This window comes from Notechis scutatus, chromosome 2 (assembly GCF_049901735.1).
Source record: "Notechis scutatus isolate UNSWTSFEM ecotype Mainland chromosome 2, rNotScu1.2, whole genome shotgun sequence".
In the NCBI taxonomy this organism is placed as follows: domain Eukaryota; kingdom Metazoa; phylum Chordata; class Lepidosauria; order Squamata; family Elapidae; genus Notechis; species Notechis scutatus.
Genome location: NC_142010.1, coordinates 64,335,026 through 64,356,102, shown reverse-complemented (window position 1 = coordinate 64,356,102; position 21,077 = coordinate 64,335,026). Strand labels below are relative to the sequence as shown.

The 21,077-nt window shown below is 42.4% G+C and overlaps 2 protein-coding genes across 3 annotated transcripts in view; both read left to right on the top strand.

Annotated features, from left to right (window-relative positions):
- Positions 1–21,077, top strand: part of PARP3 (poly(ADP-ribose) polymerase family member 3) — a 51,751-nt gene that overhangs the window by 13,224 nt on the left and 17,450 nt on the right. The window contains exons 2-3 of one of the 2 annotated variants that reach the window (XM_026673252.2): positions 619–845; positions 20,594–20,719. In XM_026673252.2, coding sequence (XP_026529037.2) covers positions 645–845; positions 20,594–20,719 — 327 coding nt within the window. In that variant the 5' untranslated portion in view covers positions 619–644. Of the gene's footprint in view, positions 1–570; positions 846–20,593; positions 20,720–21,077 lie in introns of those variants that run through there. The other variant, XM_026673251.2, reaches the window with a different exon arrangement.
- On the top strand, positions 2,793–4,615 carry LOC148132049 (uncharacterized). The gene is given in 2 exon segments (XM_087954941.1): positions 2,793–3,973; positions 3,976–4,615. Coding segments are annotated over 2 exon segments (1,509 nt in total). The 5' UTR covers positions 2,793–2,958; the 3' UTR covers positions 4,470–4,615.

The following is a 21,077-nucleotide window of genomic DNA, read 5'->3' as shown; positions in this document are numbered from 1 at the left end:
TGATCACTGTTCTTTTTTTTTTTTTTCCAGATCTGCCTTTGTCCTGGAATTTTGCATTTATTTTGCTACTAACATAAGATTTTAGCTGGCACAGTTTTCCTTTCTTATTTAATTAAACAATTAAGTCCCTGTCTTTGTACAATTTATGTCTTTAGATACATAGAACTGAAAATGAGTGTGGCGTGGTGGTTAAAATGCTGGACTAGGAGTGGGGCTAAAGCTATCAACTGGCTTACACCCAGAGGTGGTATTCAGCAGGTTCTGACCAGTTCTGGAGAACTGGTAGCGGAAATTTTGAGTAGTTCAGAGAACCAGCAAATACCACCTCTGACTGGAGATTTTACAGTATCCTTCCCCTGCCACGCTCACCAAGCCATGCCCACAGAACCGGTAGTAAAAACAATTGAATCCCACCACTGCTTACACCTGACCAGCCTAGTTGAAGCAGAATAGTAGATTGTGGTGCATAATCTTCAATGAAGAGGCCTTAATTCTGCAGTAATTAATATGAACTGATAATAATAAAGGTGATGGCAGGAATTGATTTGTTTATTGGGGCAATGTCCACAGCACCCTGAGGAAGTAAATCTGAATATCAGTTTTATTTATTTTTTTCAGATAACAATTAAGATTGGACAAGAACCATGCCTCCAAAACGTAAAGCAGCTGCCCAAACTCGGGCTGCCATCAAGGGCAAGAAGGTTAAAAAGGAACCAGAGCTGAAACCTGAACCAGAGGAAGACAATTTCTTGTCTACCATGGCAGCACTGAAAGCAGCTCCCAAGGAGAAGTCCAAGGCCAAAATTGATACTGCCTGTCAGCTGAGTCATGACAATGGTGCCCAGGTGAGAACGAAGAGTTTAGGCTAAATGATAACCTGTGTCTGGCTTTCCTTACAATGGGGGTATTCCCTTCTAGATGTTTTGGATGATAGTGCCTGTAAGTGGGCTAAATTGGTTGGGAATGCTAGGAGATGAAGCCCCGATACATTTGGAGGCCACTAGTAGAGGAAAAATGAGAATCTGTATGTACCCCGCTTCTTCAGGTTTCCTCTACATAAGTAGAGTTTTGTTTTTTCTTTGCATATCTATTCAAAACACATAGAGTCAGTCTGGGAGGAGAAGAACATTACTTGGCCAGAAATCTGGTTATTTTTCCCATAATGAAGTCTAATTAGCTAATAGTTTTTTCTTGGCAGAGGGATGCATCGTATTTAAATTTAATCAAATCTTTATGATGGTCTTAGACCAGCATACTGCATTGTATTTCATTCTCTAGAATGTTCTTTGCTAGACCAAGCCAAACAGAAATCTTGTTAGCTGAAGCTGCCTCTCTGGGAGTAATGGGTGGGGTTTAGTCAAATTCCAACCTGAATGCATGTCTGTCATAAGTCCTGGACTCCATTATTTGTTGAACAAATAAAATGCAGGATACAATACTACCTGACTCAGGTCCCAATAATACATTATGAACTTTGCCTTGTTTTTATAGTGCTTCTGATGCTATGCCATTATTTTCCAGTGAGCTGTTCCGAGCATCCAGGTCAGGGAAGTGCTTCCTTCTGCTGTTCAATAGGCTGAGCAAAGATCTGAGGACACCCCTCCCTGCTGCTGTCCCAGCGTCTCCAGTTTTAACTTAGCCTGTCGTTCGAGCTAGTTGTGTTTTCCTTGACTACGATCTCGGAACTATATTTTCACTGGAGTGATCATCCACGATGAGAACGCAGCCCCTGGCTGCCTGCGATTCCTTTCCAGCAGGAAAGGGATCTTTTTTCTTTAAAAGCTGACTCCGACGCTGTTTCTAACCATCTGGCTGTCTGTTTCAGCAGGTCCTTAATGAAGGGCCATAGCGGTGCGATGAGCGGCATCTCGATCTCGCCGCAGAAGCCGCTAAAAGCAGAGACTTCCCCTGTTTTTTCTATTTTTTTAATTATACCTTTTTTAAACAAAAACTGAACTGAGAGGGAAACGCGGCAGCACGATCCCTCTACTCGGCCCGGTGCATTTCTAGGAGCTCCCATGTCTTAATAGCTTCTGCCGAGTCTTATTAACTGCCAATGCCATGCGTTGTTTCATGACAAAAACAAAGTAACAGCCGGCGCCATTTTATTTTCGCCATTTTCAAATTTTGCACCAAAAAACAGCAGGCACTTTACCCAGAGGCTGAAAGCTTGATTTCGGGGCTTCCCACTGCGGGCTCGTCCTTGACAGCCTAACTGTGTGTGTTTGAGGCTATCCACGTTATCCAAGAGCATGAAAGCTGCAGGAGAGTTGGCAATCGTGACCAGCTCCTGGACAACTGGCATCTTAAAAGCAGTATAACAGCGCCTAGGCCCTTGACCGCCTGCACATTCAAAATCCATTTCCAACCCATTTATGGGAAATCAGGATTTAAATTAAAAAAAAACCCTGATCCCTTAGCCTGGTCAGGTCAATACCAATCTTCTTTTATCTTGAGAATTTTTTTTTTTAATTTCTCTCCCTTTCCCCCCCTTTTTTACAGCACAACTCACCTTTTCCAAGGCGCCAAATAATAAGTTCGGGAATCACTCCGGTGCAGACTCTCTAGATGTGTTAACCGCTTTATTTGTTATTTCCTTTTTTTAAGGCCTCATTTCTTTCAAACGCACCTGTTTCCAGGTGTACAATGGAAGGAGAAAGCTCAGTTGGTTCCAGTACATCAGGACCCAGAGCAGCAGCCAGAAGAGCGATGACAAGGAACCAGACTATGGCCCAGTGTTTCAAAAAGTCCTCCAAGGCTGCGGAGAAGGATGCGAAAAGGTGACAAAAGGCACTGGAGAAACAACTGGAAAAGTATCTCCGAGAAGCTAAGAGAAACAGACAGCCAGTTTCTCCAATTGTTACAGTACTTTCTCCCTGTCCTGTTCCAACCCCTCCTCTTGATCTGTCAGTGTCCTCCAGGGGCAATGCCTTCCTGACAGCCCAAGCTGGGGCTCCAATGGGAGTACCTGAGGCCCTTGACCTTCAGGCCCCAGAGATTGTAATCAGCAACACGGCTCAACCTATGTCACCATTGGTGCAGATGACTCAACAAAACAAGAGACCCAGATTAGCAGAGGCTATGTTCACCCCAACTGCAGCAGGACTCCACACAAAGGAAGTCCTACCTCAGGACATTACCCCACAGATGAGGCTTTGGATATCAAAGGCAATCAAACAAGGAATCACGGCGGGAGTACAACAGACCTGCCAGGCAAGATATCAACTGACAGTCCCTCCCCAGTATCAGGGACATCCTCAACCCCTGCAACACAGGGTGGATTTCCCTAATTTCCAGGTACCACACCAGAGGGCAAATATTCCAGACCTTCAGCTGCCCCCTCAACCCATACAACTCAGGGGAGACCTCATAGAGGAACAGGATCCTTACTCTTCTGTGTCATCCCAGGACACTGATTCATCTCCCTCAGATACAGATGATCAGCTAGATAAAGATATGTCAGAAGATGAAGGGATAACCCCAGACCAGCTGACATTCACAGGGTTGTTCCGTCCACATCTCTTTAAATCCTTGTTATTCAAGGCTAAAGCTACTGCACGCCTTGACAACCTGACGACTACCTCTGAGCCTCCATTGGCCTCGGGGAAGTATGATGACTTAATTTTCTCACAACCTGTTACCGAGGCAGAGGTCATCCCAGTTCCCAAAATGTTTGTAGATATGGTCCAACGGCAGTGGACCTCCACAGGCACCTATCCCAGCCCCACGAGCTATGATAGAAAGTTCTATAACTTTGCCCCAGATCTAGCAGGGTCGCTCCAGACTCCCTTGGTAGATGACCCAGTGGTGGCCCTAGCAGCTTCCTCTGCCATACCAAGCAAAGCAGAGGACGCTTTGAAACCAGAAGAGAAGAGGGTAGAACGTGAACTCTGTAGGGCACACCAGGCAGATGCCCGGGCTATTAAGGCGGCCACAGCTGCATCCTTTTTCACACGAACCTCCCTGAGGTGGCTATTCCAGCCACCAACGCCAGAGCACACCAGGACGTAGCAAAACTAGTGGCAGCCACTGAATTTTCCGCTAACGCAACACTGAATGCAGTTAAGTTCTCATCTAGAGCCATAGCTTCACAGGTAACAGCCCGTCGTCTGCTATGGCTCCGCCATTGGCAAGCAGACACCAAGCATAAATGTAAGCTGGCTTCAGCTCCATTTGATGGATTGTTCGGATCCACCCTGGATCCAGTCCTAGTAGAAACACAGGACAGAAGGAAAATATTACCTTCCCTTTTTCGGAGGTCTGACATCCGCCCATCCCAGTCCTTTTGGAGGACCCCCTTTCGAACCTCCTACCAAGGAAACTATTTTCAAAGGTCTCAGAGGCCCTTTGATTTTCGTCAGGGACAACAATCAGAAAGGATGGGTTTCAGAGACAGAAGCAGACGGGGAGTCCAACCTAAGAGACCTTTTCATGACGCAGGGAGTAAATCCTTTTGTTGCTCAAAATGAACTTCAACTTGACCCTCCCATTGGAGATCAGTTGGCCCTTTTTGCCAACCAATGGGAAAGGACCACCTCAGATGCCTGGGTAAGAGAGACCGTAAGATCAGGTCTCTCTCTGGAGTTTCTCTCCATACCCCCGAATTTTTTTTTACAATGTCCTGTCTCAAGGGACTCTACAAAGAAGACCCCTATGGAGACTGCAATCCAGCACTTTCAGGAGATCCACGCCATTCATCCCATCCCAGTGGATCAGAATGGGCAGGGATTCTATTCCCACCTATTTGTAGTCCCAAAGAGTTTGGGGGGGTGGAGAGCAATTCTACAACAGGGGTCGCCAACCTGTTGGACTGCAGGGACCACCAAACTCATAATTTTAAATCCCAGGGACCACTAATATGAATTTTGACTGACGGTGGCTTGCTGACATTGGTGGGAAAGTCAGTCCCATATTCCAGAGCTGCAGTAGTCACAAGACTGGCCCTTTGGTCATCCTGGAGCTGCTCTGGAATATGGGACCAACTTTCCCACCAACATCAGCAAGCCACCCCAGGGTGGATTTCCCTTCCCCCCCATTGGTCTTACCTTCTGCCATGTTTCTTAGAAAATAAGGCAGGGCCTTATTTTTTTTATTTTTTTTTAGTAAAAGTTTTATTGATTTTAACAACAAACAAAAACACATAAAACATAAAACATAACATAAAAACATCATCATTCTTCATAAATTTACAGACAGTGTATCGGTTGGTTTACCACTCCTTTTTGAGCATCCATTTCATAGTTATCATAATAATTATGTTACATAATAACTCATATTATCAATCAACAATTATATATCCTAATATCATTATTAAACAATCATTTGACTATAATTTTACTAATTCATACTTAAGCGAGATAACTATAATTTAGTTAATTTATTTTATAACAGATCGTAAAATCATACCAAGTCTATCTTAATAAAATATTCTAAAAATGTTATCAAAACCAAAAATAAATAAATGTATATTCGTTATTTCCTAGGTTTCTAAATATTCTATTATTATATTGTATTATCTAACCATTGATAAAAAAGATCCCAAACTTCATAAAATTGTTTATCTTCTTGTTCTCTAATTTCAAATGTCAATCTACTCATTTCAGCACATTCCAGTATTTTCTTAATAATTTCTTCCTCTAATGGTATTTTCTCACTCTTCCAATTTTTAGCAAATACAATCCTAGCCGCTGTTAATACATTTACAATCAAATATTTTAATTTGTTATTATATGTATCAGGTAAGATTCCCAATAAAAAAATCTCTGGTTTCAAATCTATATGTTTCTTTGTCATTTTTTCCAACCATATGCGAATTCTAGTCCAGTATTTCCTGGCCTCCTCACAAGTCCACCACATATGGTAATATGAGCCAGGAATCTGATGACATTTCCAGCATTTTTCAGATTTGTTCTTGAACATTCTTGCAATTCTTGTCGGGGGAAAGTGCCACCTATAAAACATCTTATACAAATTTTCTTTATATGCTGTTGACATTGTCATTTTGTAATTTTGAGACCACAATTTTTGCCATTTCTCTAAATCAATCCCATATCCAAAATTCTTCCCCAAGCAATCATTGTTTCTTTAACTTGTTCTTCCTCTAATTTAATTTCCAACAAATAATTATATAATTTTTTGATCACTTTTTCATCAGTACCTGTCAAAATCCTATCTAAATCAGTCAATTTATCATAAAATCCTTCCATTTTAGAATCTTTAAGATACCTTGAATGTATTTGCATATGAAAACCAATTCATCTTTATACCTTGTTCTTCTAAATTTTGCATCGTTTTAAGTTCACCCTTTTCATCTAGTAATTCCCCATATCTAACTGTTTGTTCCTTCTTATAGGTTATAGGATAAGAAAAAGCTTCAATAGTTGATAACCAAACTGGGATTTTCAAATAACATTGTTTCTTAATTTTCTCCCAATTCAACCATAACGATTCCCGTATATAATGCCTTCTAAAGTAACCCTGTGATTTAGTTCCCTTATACCATAGAAAAGCATGCCAACCCAATAATAAATCATGTCCTTCTAATGCCAACAATCTAGTCTTTCTTAACGTTATCCATTCTTTAGCCCACATTAAGTTTGCAGCTTGATAATACAACTCCCAATTAGGAAGGCCAAATCCTCCTCTAATTCTAGCATCCTGTAAGAGTTTTAATTTTATTCTCGCTTTCTTACCTTGCCATATATACTTCAACACAATTTTATTTAATTCTTCAAAGTAATCCTTACCTAACCTAATTGGTATTGTTTGGAACAAATATAAAATTCTGGGTAAAATATTCATCTTAATTGTTGAAATTCTACCTATCAATGACAATTGTAGGTTTTCCCATTTTTTTCAGATCAGATGCTATCTGCTGTTTAAGTTTAATATAGTTATTCTCTTTCAGTGTAGTACATCTTGACGTCAAATATATCCCCAAATATTTAACTTTGTTCGTGAACTTGAATTTTCAATAGGTCTGCCAGCTCTTCTCTTTGTCTTAATAACATGTTCTTTGTCAGAATCTTTGTTTTGTCTTTATTTATTTTCAAGCCAGCCATCTCACCATACATCTCTATCTTTTCCAATAGTTTTAAAGCTGTCTCTAGAGGATCTTCCAAAATAAAGACCAAGTCGTCTGCAAAGGCTTGCAATTTAAATTCCTCCTTTTTAACTTTCATTCCTTTTATGTTTATATCCTCTCTAATATTTCTATTTAACACTTCCAAGGTCAATACAAATAACAAAGGAGATAATGGGCATCCTTGTCTTGTACCTTTTTTAATATTAATAGAGTCTGTAAATTCTCCATCTATCATTACTTTTGCCGTTTGCTTATAATATATGGCTTCTATTGCTTGGATAAATTTTCTAGCAAAGCCCATCTGTTCCAATAATAATAACATAAATCTCCAATTCACATTATCAAATGCCTTTTGGGCATCTAAAAATATCAAAGCCATTTGTTTTTCAGGGTGCACCTCGTAATATTCCAATGTGTCCAGGATTACCCTAATATTGTCTTTGATTTGTCTCTTTGGTAAAAATCCATTCTGATCAGGGTGAATAAAGTTGTTTAAGTATTTTTTAAGCCTCTCTGCCAAGATTGAAGCAAAGATTTTATAGTCTGCATTCAATAAGGAAATAGGTCTATAGTTCTTAATTTGTAATGGGTCAACCCATTCTTTTGGGATAAGTGTAATATAAGCTTCTGACCATGTTTTAGGTATTTTCTTGTTTATCATAACTTCATTCATGACTTCTAACAGTGAAGTGCTCAACGATTCTTGTAATGTTTTATAAAATTCTGCCGGGAGACCATCTGGTCCTGGTGCTTTTCCATTGTTCTTTCTGTTGAGTGCTTCAGTTAATTCCATCATTGTTATAGCACTTTCTAACATTTTCCCAGTTTCATCAGGTATCTTAGGTAGGTTAGCATTTTGTAAATACTGTTTAATTTTTTCCTCATCAAGATCCTCCTGTTTATATAATTGTCCATAGAAGTCTCGAATGATTGCCTTTTTCTCTTTATTACCATAACAAATTTGACCTTGATCATCTATTAACTGTAATATTTTCCTTGATTCTTTCTCTTTTCTCAATTTATATGCTAACCATCTACCTGGCCTATTTGCATCTTCAAAATAGTTCTGTTTAGCACTTCTAATTTTTTGTGCCAGTTCTTCTTTCTCTACTTGATCCATTTTATGTTTGATTATATCCATTTTAAGTTTAATATCTTTTTTCTGTGGCATTTTCTGTAATTCTTTTTCCAGTTTTTTATGGTCATCTTCTAGAGCTTTAATCATTTGCCTCTTCCTAATGTTCTTTTTCTTTGTATAGTCTATTATTAATCCTCTTGCATATGCCTTCATTGTATCCCAAACATTCTGTATTGAAGTATCTTCTTTTTTGTTTTCATTAAAGAAGAAGGCCAATTCTTTTTCCATCCATTGTGTAAAGTTTTTTTCCTTTAAAATAGTATTATTTAATGTCCATCTAGATCTTCTTTTTTGTCCTTTCCATTTAATTGTCATTGGATTGTGGTCTGCCCATGTACTTGTTTCAATATTTATTTCTTGAATATTGGATAATAATTCTGTTGATGACCAAATCATATCTATTCTGGACCATGATAAATGTCTATTGGAATAAAAAGTATATTGTTGAATTTTAACATTTCTTTCTCTCCATATATCTTTTAAATTTAATTCATCTGTCATTTTAAAAAAGGATTTAGGGAGAGTCTTCCTATTTTGTCGTGTTGCTTTTACTGTATAGTCCAGTTTATTGTCTACAATTCCATTGAAATCTCCCATCATAAGTATATTAGCATAGTCCAGTTCAATTATTTTCATGTGTAATTTTTTATAGAATTCTTCTTGTTTATCATTCGGGGCATAAATTGCAACCAAGAGTGTTTTTGTATTATTATCCACTATTTCAACCATTAATACTCTTCCGTCTTCATCAGTATAAATCAGTTTTGCTGGAATGGTTTCTTTAATGTACAAAACCACTCCTCTTTTCTTACAGTGAGTCAGAGAAGTAAATATTTTCCCTAATTTTGATCGTGCCAGTAATTGTTCGTGTTGTTTTTTAATGTGTACTTCTTGTAGGCAAATTATATCAAATTTTAGCTTCTCTAATTTGTGAAAATTTTTCTTCTTTTGGTAGCTGAATTCAGTCCATTTATATTCATGGAAATCAGTTTTTTTCCTCCATGGTTATGCTTTATATTTAGGTCTAACAGCTCTCGTGGATCTTACTTCACGTTGTTCTTTGGTCTCCACTTGTCCACCTATTGCGCCTTCTTCTTTTCCCATTCCCATTTGGTCCTCTTCAAATTCAGTTAAAATGTTCTCTTTTTCTATCTCCATTTCTCTTCTTTCGAAAAATTCCTTGTAAAATATTTCTGCTTTCTCAATTTAATCAATTCTGTGTCTCTGTTCTTGCCATGTAAACATTAATCCTTCTGGAATCAGCCATCTATAGTTCACCTCTTTTTTCAATAGCATTTTGGTCAAAAATCGATATTCTCTTCTAATCTCTCTCACTTTTCTAGGTACTTGTTTTAAGACCACAATCTCTTTGTCTTTGTATTTCAACACCTTCTCTCTTGCCACTTGTAATATTTGTGTTTTAATAGTTTTTTTGGTGAATCTGACATGAACCTCTCTTGGTAATTGGTTCCTCATCGCATGTCTTGTGAAGACTCGATATATCTCATCTACTCCATCCATCATCTTTTCCTCTGTTATTTCCAAGGCTCCAGCCAAGATTTCAATCATTACTGCAGCCAAATTTTGTCCTTTTTCTTCCTCAATATTTTGGAATCTAAGATAAAATTCTGACCTGTCCATCTCCCACGTCAACATCCCACTTTTTTCTTGTTCAACCATTGTTAATCTGCTATCAATATTTCCAATTGTGTCATCTCTTTGCTTGTCTTTCTCTTCTATTTTTTGGATTCTCTCATCATGTTTCACCATCATTTGTTGAACACTTTCAAATTTTTCATCAATCTTCCCAATTCTTTGGTCAATACTCTCCATTCTTTGTTCAATACTCATTTTAAGTTCTTGTATTCCTTGCATAACCATCGTTAAATCCACTTGTGCTTTATCTTGCTTCGCCATTATTGAAAGTCATCCTCCAGATGATGGGGAGACAGGAGCAGAAGTTGAAATGCCTGAAGGTAAAATTTTCTTACTCATTCCATAGCTCAGAGTCTTCCGGCTCTTTTAATCCAATTAATAAGGTAACCAATTGTAATCCAATTAGGAAAAAAGAAAACACCAAAAAAAAAAAAAAAAAAAAAAAACAACAGTAAAAAGTAAAAAGCCCAAAATTAAAAAAGAGAAATTCTTCAGGTTCTTCAAGACCTTAATCCAATTGTGAAATACTCAATTATAATTCAAAAGTAAAAATTAAAAATAAAGAGAAAAAAAGACAAAATAAAGCCCAACAATATTAAAAAATAATAAGCAAAGAAAAAGGGGAAAAAAGGAGTTCTTCGGGTTCTTCCCACCTTAATCCAATTGAAAGACCTCAAAAAATGGAAAATAGCCATAAAAATAAGTCAAAAGTAGAGATAAAGAGGCAAATATCCCAATAAAAAAAATAAAAACGAAAAACAAATATTCTGAGGCTTCCCCTTTAAAAAAAAATAAAAATGAGGTAAAATAAAAAATAAGTATACCAATATTACAAAATACTGCGGGGTTGGAGGGGAGGGATAAGACAGTTAATTTAAAAAAAAAAAAGCACACACTGCCTTTTATTTATCCAAGGCTCTTATTTGGCTTCTCCACAAATTTCAAAGCCAAGCTTCAAATATTCAATTGATAATAGAAGTCCCAAAGAGCACCTGTATAAACATCCTCCAGTGCTCTTCCCTCTATCTTATCGCTTCCAGTGGCCTTGAGAATAATTTTTTTTCCCAGCTCTCAACTTCAAATAAAATATTTTCAAGCCTCTAGTTGGCAGTGTTGCAAAATTTCTTAAAACCATTCCCCCTTCTTTCCCCCTAAAAAAAGCCTAAAAAGAAAGAAAAAGTATATATATATATTTATGTATATTTTTAAAAAAGATACTAAAGGGGGCCTCTATTTTATAAAATATAAACAGTCAAAAAGGAGAAAAGAGAGCCAGTAAATATAAAAGAAAAAACCAGTCTGATTAACTAGATCGCAATGGAAGTTCAATGAAGAGAAAAAAAACGTAAAAATAAAAAGCCAAGTCTCACTTTGACATTCTTAAAGAAAAAATCGCCGCTAAGTCAAATTTTGTCAAGAATTTTACAGATTTCTTCTCATTTTAGGGTGTCCTTAAGTCCCAAGTAAAAAAAAAGATCCTCACCAGCCAATACACTTCTCTTTCTATCTCGTCCTTCCGGAGCTGTCCCAACTTCAGCAGCTTAATGGCTGCCTCTCTGCCGATGGTAAAAGGGCTTCTTCTGGATCAACCAGGGACTTGCGATGTCCCTGGGATCTACAGAACGCGCCCCTTACTGTCACCGTCTCTACGGGACGGTTTAGGTCCGTTGGGACCAACCAGGGGCGAAGATATCAGCTGCGATCTCGGAGCCCTGAGATTGCAGCTGTATCGCAGCGACGAAGCTCCGCCTTCTTCCCAGGGCCTTATTTTCTTTTGACCCCCCAAAAAAACAGCCTATCTTTTCAAGGGGTGTCCTATTCCCCCCCCCACATGCCTCGCCTGACCCCCAGGCTGCTTCTTTCACAGACAAAAAGAGTCTCTGTGGACCACCAAAATTTTCTTGTGGACCACCAGTGGTCCATGGCCCACCGGTTGGTGACCACTGCCCTACAATCCATCCTCCTGAGCATCAGGCAGGGAGATGTCTTGACCTCAGTAGACCTGACCGAAGCGTACCTACACATTCCAATAAGGCCTACACACAGAAGATTCATGTGGTTTTATTATGAATACAGGGCCATGCCATTCAGTCTGGCCTTGGCCCCTCAAACCTTTACAAAGATTCTGGCAGCATTAGTGGCGTACCTCAGGAGCATGCTGGTCTGCCTACAATGTTATCTAGATGACATTTTAATACTGTAGTCGTCTCACTAGCAGGCAGAGGTAGACTCACAAACCACTCTCCAAGTACTTCAAGAACATGGTTTCTCGATCAATCTGGCCAAGTCACCTGACGCCTAGAACTCATCTTTTACACCTGGACGCCATTATAGACACAGTGAGGAGAGAGGTTTCCCTTTCCCCAGACAGGTCAGCATCAGGGAGTTGTCCAAACACATTCAGACCCTCAAGCAAGTACCCCTGGCCCAGTTATCCCAACTGCTGGGAAAGATGATTTCCTGCATTGCAGTAGTTCCCTGGGCCCACCTCCATGCCAGAACCTTGCAATGGTTTCTGCTCCCATACCAAAGATCAGGAAGGAGCAATTCAATGACCAAGGTCCTCGTCCCACCAAGGGTTCTTTTATCACTCCATTGGTGGACTTCCAGAAACATCTCCAGAGGCTGCCTCTTCAGAGAACTGCGCAGAAAGACAAATCACAACAGACGTGAGCCTATTTGGCTGGGGAGCTCATAGTCAGTCCTTCGTAGCCCAGGATTGCTAGTCTCCAACAGAGCAAGCCTGCAGCATCAGTTGGTTGGAACTGAGGGCAGCTCATCTGGCCTGCAAATTCCAACAGGAGATCCAGGGCAGCATGTCCTCGTTTTGACAGACAATGTGGCCACAAAAGCCCACATAAATCAATGGGGGCACTCATTCAAAGTCCCTCATTAGGGAGGCAGAGAGATTCTGCTGCTGAGCAGAAAGGCATCTACAATCCATCAGGGCAGAACACATCTTGGGTCAGTCCAACACTCAGGTAGACTGGTTGAGCAGGGCCACTGTTGACCATTCTGAGTGACTCCTGCATCCGAGATTATTCCAAGAGATGTCGGACAGATTCGGCCAGCCGATCCTGGAACTCTTTGCCTTGTCACTCAGTGCCCAGCTATGGAGATTTTTCTCGAGATTCCCAACCTTGGGATCGGAGGGAGTCAATGCCCTATGCTGCCCCTGGCCTCGGGGTCTTCTCTATACCTTCCCTCCCCTCCCACTGATACCCAAGATGATCAGGAAACTCCTGAAGGAATGAGCAGAATTTACTGGCATCATATTGGCCGAGACGTCTGTGGTTCACGGATCTCAGGGACCTATCGATCACTGACCCCTGGAGAATCCCGCCAGATAGAGTCTCCCTCTCCCAGGGCCCCATACAACATCCGGATCCACAATGGCTCCACCTGGCCGTATGGTGCTTGAGCGGAGACTTCTGAAAGGTGAGAAACTCTCCAACAGGGTCATTGAGACAATCCAGGCGGCGAGACGTCCATCCACTAACCGTAGTCATAATGTCACTTGGAGAAGTTATTGCAGATGATGCGACAAGATGAAGATAGACCCCACCTCACCATCGGTGGCGAACATACTGGACTTTCCAGGAGGGTCTGGACAAGGGGCTTTCCCCAAATACATTACGTAGATAGGTGGCGGCTCTAGCTTCAGTTATCTCCTGCGGGGATCTATGGTTTATTGCACATCACCCGAGGGTACGTAGTTTCCTCCATGGGGCCACAAATTTAAGATCTCCGGTGGTCCATAGATACCCCACCTGGGATCTGAACAAGGTTCTCTCAGCGCTCACCAAACCACCATTTGAACTCTTGAGAACTACTAGCCTCCACCTTCTTACCTATAAGATGGTGTTCCTTGTAGTTATAACCTGCAAGAAGAATATCTGAGCTGGCTGCCCTGTCAATGAGAGAGAACCTTTGTATATTCCACTCTGATAGGATCGTTCTTCGCCTAGACTGGGCCTTTGTACCGAAAGTCAATTCGGCCTTCCATCGAGCGCAGGAGCTGATCCTCCCCAACTTCTGCCCAAAGCTGGCCCACGCCTTAGAGAGACAATGGCATTCATTAGATGTGCAAAGGGCTCTCCACATTTATATAAACAGGACAGTATCACACAGGAAGACAGAGGCCCTCTTTGTCTCATTCCAGCCCTCAACTCTGGGCAGGAAAGTCACAGCTTCGACAGTGGGCAGATGGCTACGAGCCACAATCGCAAAGTTGTACGAACTACAGAACTTACCTGTTCCTGGAGGGATCACGGCGCACTCCACTACGAGTGCGGCTACATCAGCAGCCTGGGAAACTCAAGCGCCAATCGAGGAAATCTGCAGGGCGGTGACATGGTTGACACTGTTGCCTTTCATAAGGCATTACAGACTGGACGTTTTTGCCTCATCAGAAGTCGCTTTCAGCAGATATGTCTTACAGAGAATTATTACGGGAAGGGAAACACCGACCCAGATGGAAACCCTCCTGTAAGACATGCCAAGCTTGGGTATATCCCAGACCCGGATGCTCGGAACAGCTCACTGGAGAAAGGGCATTGGTTCTTACCTGATACACCCATTCTCCGGGAGCTGTGAAGAGCATCCAGCCCCACCCAGAGTCTGTATGGTTCTGGGTCCTATCCTAGCCAAGACCAAAGAGCAATGATGAAGGAAGGACAACGATGAACCTGTCACTTCGACTTTGCCAAAACTGGGGATGCTGGGACAGCAGCAGGGAGGAGTGTCCTCAGATTTTTGCTCAGCCTATCGAACAGCAGACAGAAGCACTTCCCTGACCTGGATGCTCTGCACAGCTCCTGGAGAATAGGTGTCAGCTGGTGCGCCGTTCAAAATCCAAGAAAGAAATACTTAGACTCTTGTAATTAGAGAAAAGATATCTTTTACTGGAAGTTAAGTGGTAGCAACGAGAGAATTCTGAATCTGGGGAAAAAGGCACGTACATCACATATATCAAGGGAGTGAAATGTTCCTACCCCCAATAGTTCAAACGGTTCTTCCAATTAAAAGTTGTGAACTTCATCATGTGGACATCTCCAGGTGGTGATGATTAGTTGACCTTGGCTTACTCAGATAAAGGTTTGCAGTTGCGCAGAGAAGAGAAAGCTAAGCAGGAATTAGAAACCCTCTCCAGTTTATACAATATCAGTTAGTAACACTTTCAGCTCACGGCCCATACATTTCCCACTTCCACCCCCCCGTTACTCATGACAGCCAGAAAGAAACAAAGGAAAGGAGGAAGATCTTGAAGGCTGACATTCGGCCCTCCTAGAAAAAAGACGTTAGTCCTAGAAAAGAGGGAAATATAAAAGGCACGACTTAATAGCCAGTTAACATAAAAGAGACACGTATCTAGGGTTTATCAGGATAATTAGAACGAAATGCTCTGACAAGCCTAGGGGCTCTAACATCTTTTGCATTGACCCACTCAACCTGGGACGAAGGAAAATGCTTCCAAGCAACCAAACATTGGAGCCGACCCCTCCGTCGAGAGTCTAGAATTTCTTTAACTTCAAAATGTTGTTCGCCGCCAATAAGCAATGGTACAGGAGGGTCGGTCTGGATCGGTCGCAGATCGGAAGTATGTTCAGGTTTTAACAAACTAACGTGGAAAACCGGGTGAATTCGTCGAAGGCTTTTAGGTAATTTCAATTGGACTGTCACAGGGTTTACAATTCGTTCAATCGAGAAAGGACGAACATACTTAGGACCAAGTTTCTTTGACTTTTGAGTGGTTTGTGGATATCTGGTGGACAAAAAGACTTTATCGCCCACTTGATATGGGTTTTGTGGAGTCCTCTTTTTGTCTGCAAATTTCTTATGAGCCCGATGTGCGTCATCCAATGCTTTATGAGCGACTGGCCAATTAAGCTGGAGTTGTGTTATCCATTCATCTAATGACTGAATACTAGGCCTCTCACAAGGGAGTTAAGGTATGGGTACAAAGTCTTGTCCCGATGCCACCTTGAAGGGGGTAAATCCAGTACTACTATGGATAGAATTGTTATATGCCACTTCAGCAAATGGTAATAGGTCAGTCCAATTATCTTGCTGATAGTTTATGTAACATCTAAGGTACTGCTCCAATACCGCGTTAGTTCTCTCACAGGCCCCATTGGTTTGGGGATGGTGGGTGGAGCTTAATCCCTGGGCGGAGCCCAATAACTTCAGGAACTCCCTCCAAAAGTTCGAGGTAAATTGAACACCCCTGTCAGAGATTATGCGTTCAGGAACCCCATGTAATCTATAGATATGCAATATAAACAGTTTAGCCAACGTTTTTGCAGATGGAATCTTTGAACAAGGTATGAAATGTACTTGCTTGGAAAACAAATCAGTTACCACCCAAATAACTGTGTTTCCCCCGCTTTCGGGTAATTCCACTATAAAGTCCATAGAAATTTCCTTCCACAGAGCCGTTGGTCTAGCCACATTTTGTAACAACCCTGCTGGCTTACCAGGAGGTCTCTTGGCTGATGCACAAATAGAACAGCTAGCCACATAAGTTTCAATGTCCTTCTTCAAAGTAGGCCACCAGAATTGCCGCTTAACTAGGTGTAAGGTTTTCATGAATCCAAAGTGACCAGCCGCTTTAGAATCATGAGCTTGTTGTAAGATTTGGCTCCTCAGTTTCTCTGGCACATACAACTTGGCTCCCACCCAGGCCAGTCCATCTCTAACTGTACAGTTATTCGAATGAGCCAGGAACCAATCATCGAGTTTTAGAGCATCCTTTAATTGCGCAGTCAAATCATTCGATAGATCCACTTCCTTCTTCTTCTTTTGGGCTCTAGTAACTACTGGAGCTGCCAACTGTTCGATTGGGACAATCGGCTGTACTACTTCCTGGCGAACACCTGCCATGAAGTTCCTCCCCCCTGGAATGTACTTCAATGAAAAATTAAACCGTTTAAAGTACTGAGCCCAGCGAACTTGTTTGGGGGACAGCTTCCGAGGTGTTTTTAAGGCCTCTAAATTCTTATGGTCGGTCCACACCTCAAACGGGTGTTTTGCTCCTTCCAAGAAATGTCTCCAAGTGAGTAGGGCCCAACGAACTGCAAAAGCTTCTTTTTCCCACACTGCCCACCTTCTTTCGGTTTCAGATAATTTATGGGAGGTATATGCACAGGGTTGTAAAATCCCCTTCTCATTGATTTGCAGCAATACAGCTCCCACCACCACATCACTCGCATCGGCCTGGATTACGAAAGGAGTGTCCATGTCCGGGTGCTTTAGCACTGGTTCAGCAGCAAACAGTCGTTTCAGCTTTTCAAAGGCCGCTTGACATTCCATGAACCACTCCAGTGGCTTACTAGGCTTTGGTTTCGCCTCCCCTTTGGTTTTTAGGAGGTTTGTGATAGGCAGTGCTATATTTGCAAAAGCCGGGATAAATTGTCAGTAAAAATTGGCGAATCCCAAGAAACTCTGAAGTTGTTTTCTGGTGCGTGGGGGGGGGGCATTCCAACACGGCACGCACCTTCCCTGGATCCATTTCTATGCCCTCATGTGAGATGTGATACCCCAAATAGTCAATTTTCTCCTGATGGAACTCACATTTGGACAATTTAGCATACAACTTAGCGGCTCGGAGTTTCTTTAAGACTGACCGCACCAGTTTCACATGTTCATCCCAAGTCTCTGTGTATATAAGGATATCATCAAGGTAGACCAAAACCCCCTTGTATAAATGTTCATGTAAAACCTGATTAATCATCTGCATGAATACTGCTGGAGCCCCCTGTAGGCCAAATGGAAGAACACGGAACTGGAAACAAGCTATCGGGCAGTTAAAAGCGGTTTTCCATTTGTCCCCTTCCTTAATTCGAACCTGGTAGTACGCTTCTCTCAAGTCGAGCTTCGTAAAAATCTTCCCCTTGGCCAGGTGGGCCAGCATGTCCTTCATCAGGGGGAGGGGGTACACGTTTCCACAGAAATGGCGTTCAGATTTCTGTAATCAACACATAAGCAAAAGGAGCCATCTTTCTTTTCACGGAACAGTACTGGGGCTGCCACCCGGGGTCTAGCGGGCTGGATGAAGCCACGTTTCAAATTTTTATCGATAAATGACCGCAGCTCTTCTAATTCCTGCGGTGTCATTGAGTACAGCTTCGGTTTCGGGAGTTTCACCCCAGGTAAAAATTCAATACTACAATCTGTTGAACGATGAGGGGGCAGCTCATCTGAGGCCTTCTCACTGAATACGTCCTTTAAGTCCCAATATTCCTCTGGAATTTTCTCCTCCCCCTTCAGGTCTTCAGTACTCATGGAAGCTAGGTCAATAGGATTCTGGAGTTTCGGTTGAGATCGCCCCTCCCCTTCCGGGTGCTGGTCGGTACGTATATGCAATGACCCTCTTCTCCAATTGACATGGGGGTTCCATTTCTGGAGCCAGGGAAATCCCAGTATTAGTGGCTCTTCCATCCCAGGGGCCACAATAAAACACAGAGTCTCGCTATGCTTCCCCATCGTCATTTCTATAGGTTTCCGTTATGAAACGTGCAGGCCCGCCCCCCGCCACTGATCCATCCAATTGGCAAAAGGCTATGGGCATTTTTAAAGGTTTTAGTTTTAAGCCCATCTTCCGTACTACTTCCGGGCTGATCACACACCTTGTGCACCCAGAGTCTAGCAAGGCCAGCTTTTCCCCCTTGGCCCCCGATGCGGGTACCGTTAACTGCACTGGAATGGCCCTTGTTTGGACTTACCAATGAGTCGTCTTCCGAATCGACGTTACTCTCTTCAGAGGAGGTCAGAGTTCCCAGCCCCTCTCCCTTTGGATGGGCGTCCTCTACAACCTCCCCCGTCTTAAGCGCCATTTCGCGAGGCTTCGCTGAGGTTTTTCTGGGGTTTTTTTCTCCTCTTGGCGCCCCTTTGGTTCCAACTTGGCCCAGCAGTCTGCAGCCCGGTGACCTTCCTTCCCACATCGGAAGCAAACAGTAGTCTTGAGTCTTGAGTCCTCCCTTTTGGGGTTTGAAGGCTTCTTGAGGACGTGCAGGGGAGGGCTTGCTCCAACCAGAGCCTCCCCAGCGTCTGTTTCAGGTTAAATCAATTTCCACCTCTGCTGCCAGCACGTACCACATCTGCAGATCATTGGGGTCTCTTCTGGCAATGCAGCTCTGGTATACATCATCATTTAACCCATCTTTGAAAGCTTCTATCAGGGCTACTTGGGACCAGCCTCGAATATGACACGCCAGCTCTCTAAATTCCTGGGTGTAGTCGGCCACTGATCTCCGCCCCTGATTTATGGTCTTCATCCTAATCCTGGCCTTACGTTCCGCCAGTGGGTCCTCAAACCTTGCCCGCAGCGCAGTCATGAACAGGTTATAATTCAACAGCTGGGGAGCATTATCATTATGCAAAGTCACCATCCACTTTGCAGCTGTTCCCTCCAGAGCCCTGGTAACACATCTAACCTTGGCTGCTTCTGAGGAAAAATCCCCTCCGTATTCCTCCATATAGCTCCAAACTTGTGCTAGGAAAAATCCCAACTCTTTGGGATCCCCCCCATATTTTACTTCCAACGGAGGCAACTTTGGAGTTCTACGTCTTCTGGCAATTACTCCTCCCGCTGGGGGCTGCTGCTTGCTGTTGCGCTAGCCCAGGTTGATTTATGGGGATGGCTGCTCTGCTTCTTCTGGCTGGGACTGCCTCCCCCTCCTCTCCCTCATACCTTTGTGCAGCGTGAGGTTCTCCAAGGGCCTCATTGATGAAGTGCCTGGCTTGGTTCAGTAAAAGTCTTTCCTTTCCCTCCCTTGCCATGGCTCCTCTCTTCCACACCGATGGGTAGTGGTGACTCCGGGGGGGCTCCTCCGGGTCCTTCCAGCCGACTCCCAATGATCATTTGGGTTTCACAGCTGGGGTTTTCCCAAGGTTGAGCTCTGCTACCAATTTAGCTTCCTGTGCTTCCTCTAGCAGCAGAGAATCTTGTCCTCCAGTTGCCCCAGGTCTTCTTGGTCGCTGGCTGGAGTTGACATGATGTTCAGACCCCCTCGGAAGAAATTGTATTATCTCTCCGGGTGGGCTGGTAAGGTGAGATTCAGAATAATGTCAGCTGGTTCTCCGTTCAAAATCCAAGAAAGAAATACTTAGACTCTTGTAATTAGAGAAAAGGTATCTTTTACTGGAAGTTAAGTGGTAGCAATGAGAGAATTCTGAATCTGGGGAAATAGGCACGTACATCACATATATCAAGGGAGTGAAATGTTCCCACCCCCAATAGTTCAAACGGTTCTTCCAATTAAAAGTTGTGAACTTCATCATGTGGACATCTCCAGGTGGTGATGATTAGTTGACCTTGGCTTACTCAGATAAAGGTTTGCAGTTGTGCAGAGAAGAGAAAGCTAAGCAGGAATTAGAAACCCTCTCCAGTTTATACAATATCAGTTAGTAACACTTTCAGCTCACAGCCCATACATTTCCCCCTTCCACCCCCCCGTTACTCATGACAGCCAGAAAGAAGCAAAGGAAAGGAGGAAGATCTTGAAGGCTGACAATAGGTAAGAACCAATGCCCTTTCCCTTCCCATTATTTCAATGCAGGTATAGGTTGAAATATAAGGATGGCCCTGAGCCAAATACAGTAGGTAAAGGGCCAAAATTGAAGCCCAAAACTACAACTTGGCAGAAGTGCAGAGGTTTATGGGTGTTTTGAAAGCAGCATATTCATATTCCCTGCTTCCTCTTTTATCACTTTAGATTTACCAAGACTATGACTGTATGCTGAACCAAACCAACATTGGCTACAACAATAACAAGTTCTACATCATCCAGCTGATAGAGCAAAATGGGAACTACAGTTGCTGGAACCGCTGGGGCCGTGTAGTAAGTCTCTTGATCACAATTTGTCTGTATAAACAGAAGGATTGGTACCTTGTTTCTCAACAGTTAAGGGATTTAGTAGGGGACATGGTAGGCAGCTTCTTCCTAAGATGGCTTTTGCATTATTGGCCTCATTATGCCCGATGATTCCTAACTGCAGAACAAAGCATGCAATTACTGAAACCTCATAAAATATACCTTAGTTGAACAACTGTGTTTCCCAAATGACAATTTGCTTTGCTGAATGTAGTGATTGCTGCTATATGAATATCAAGAAAGAAAGGCATTTCCTTGTAACACGCAATACCTTCACAGGAGGAGACATGCAATCTTGGTCTCCAAATAGACAGCTCTTAGCATT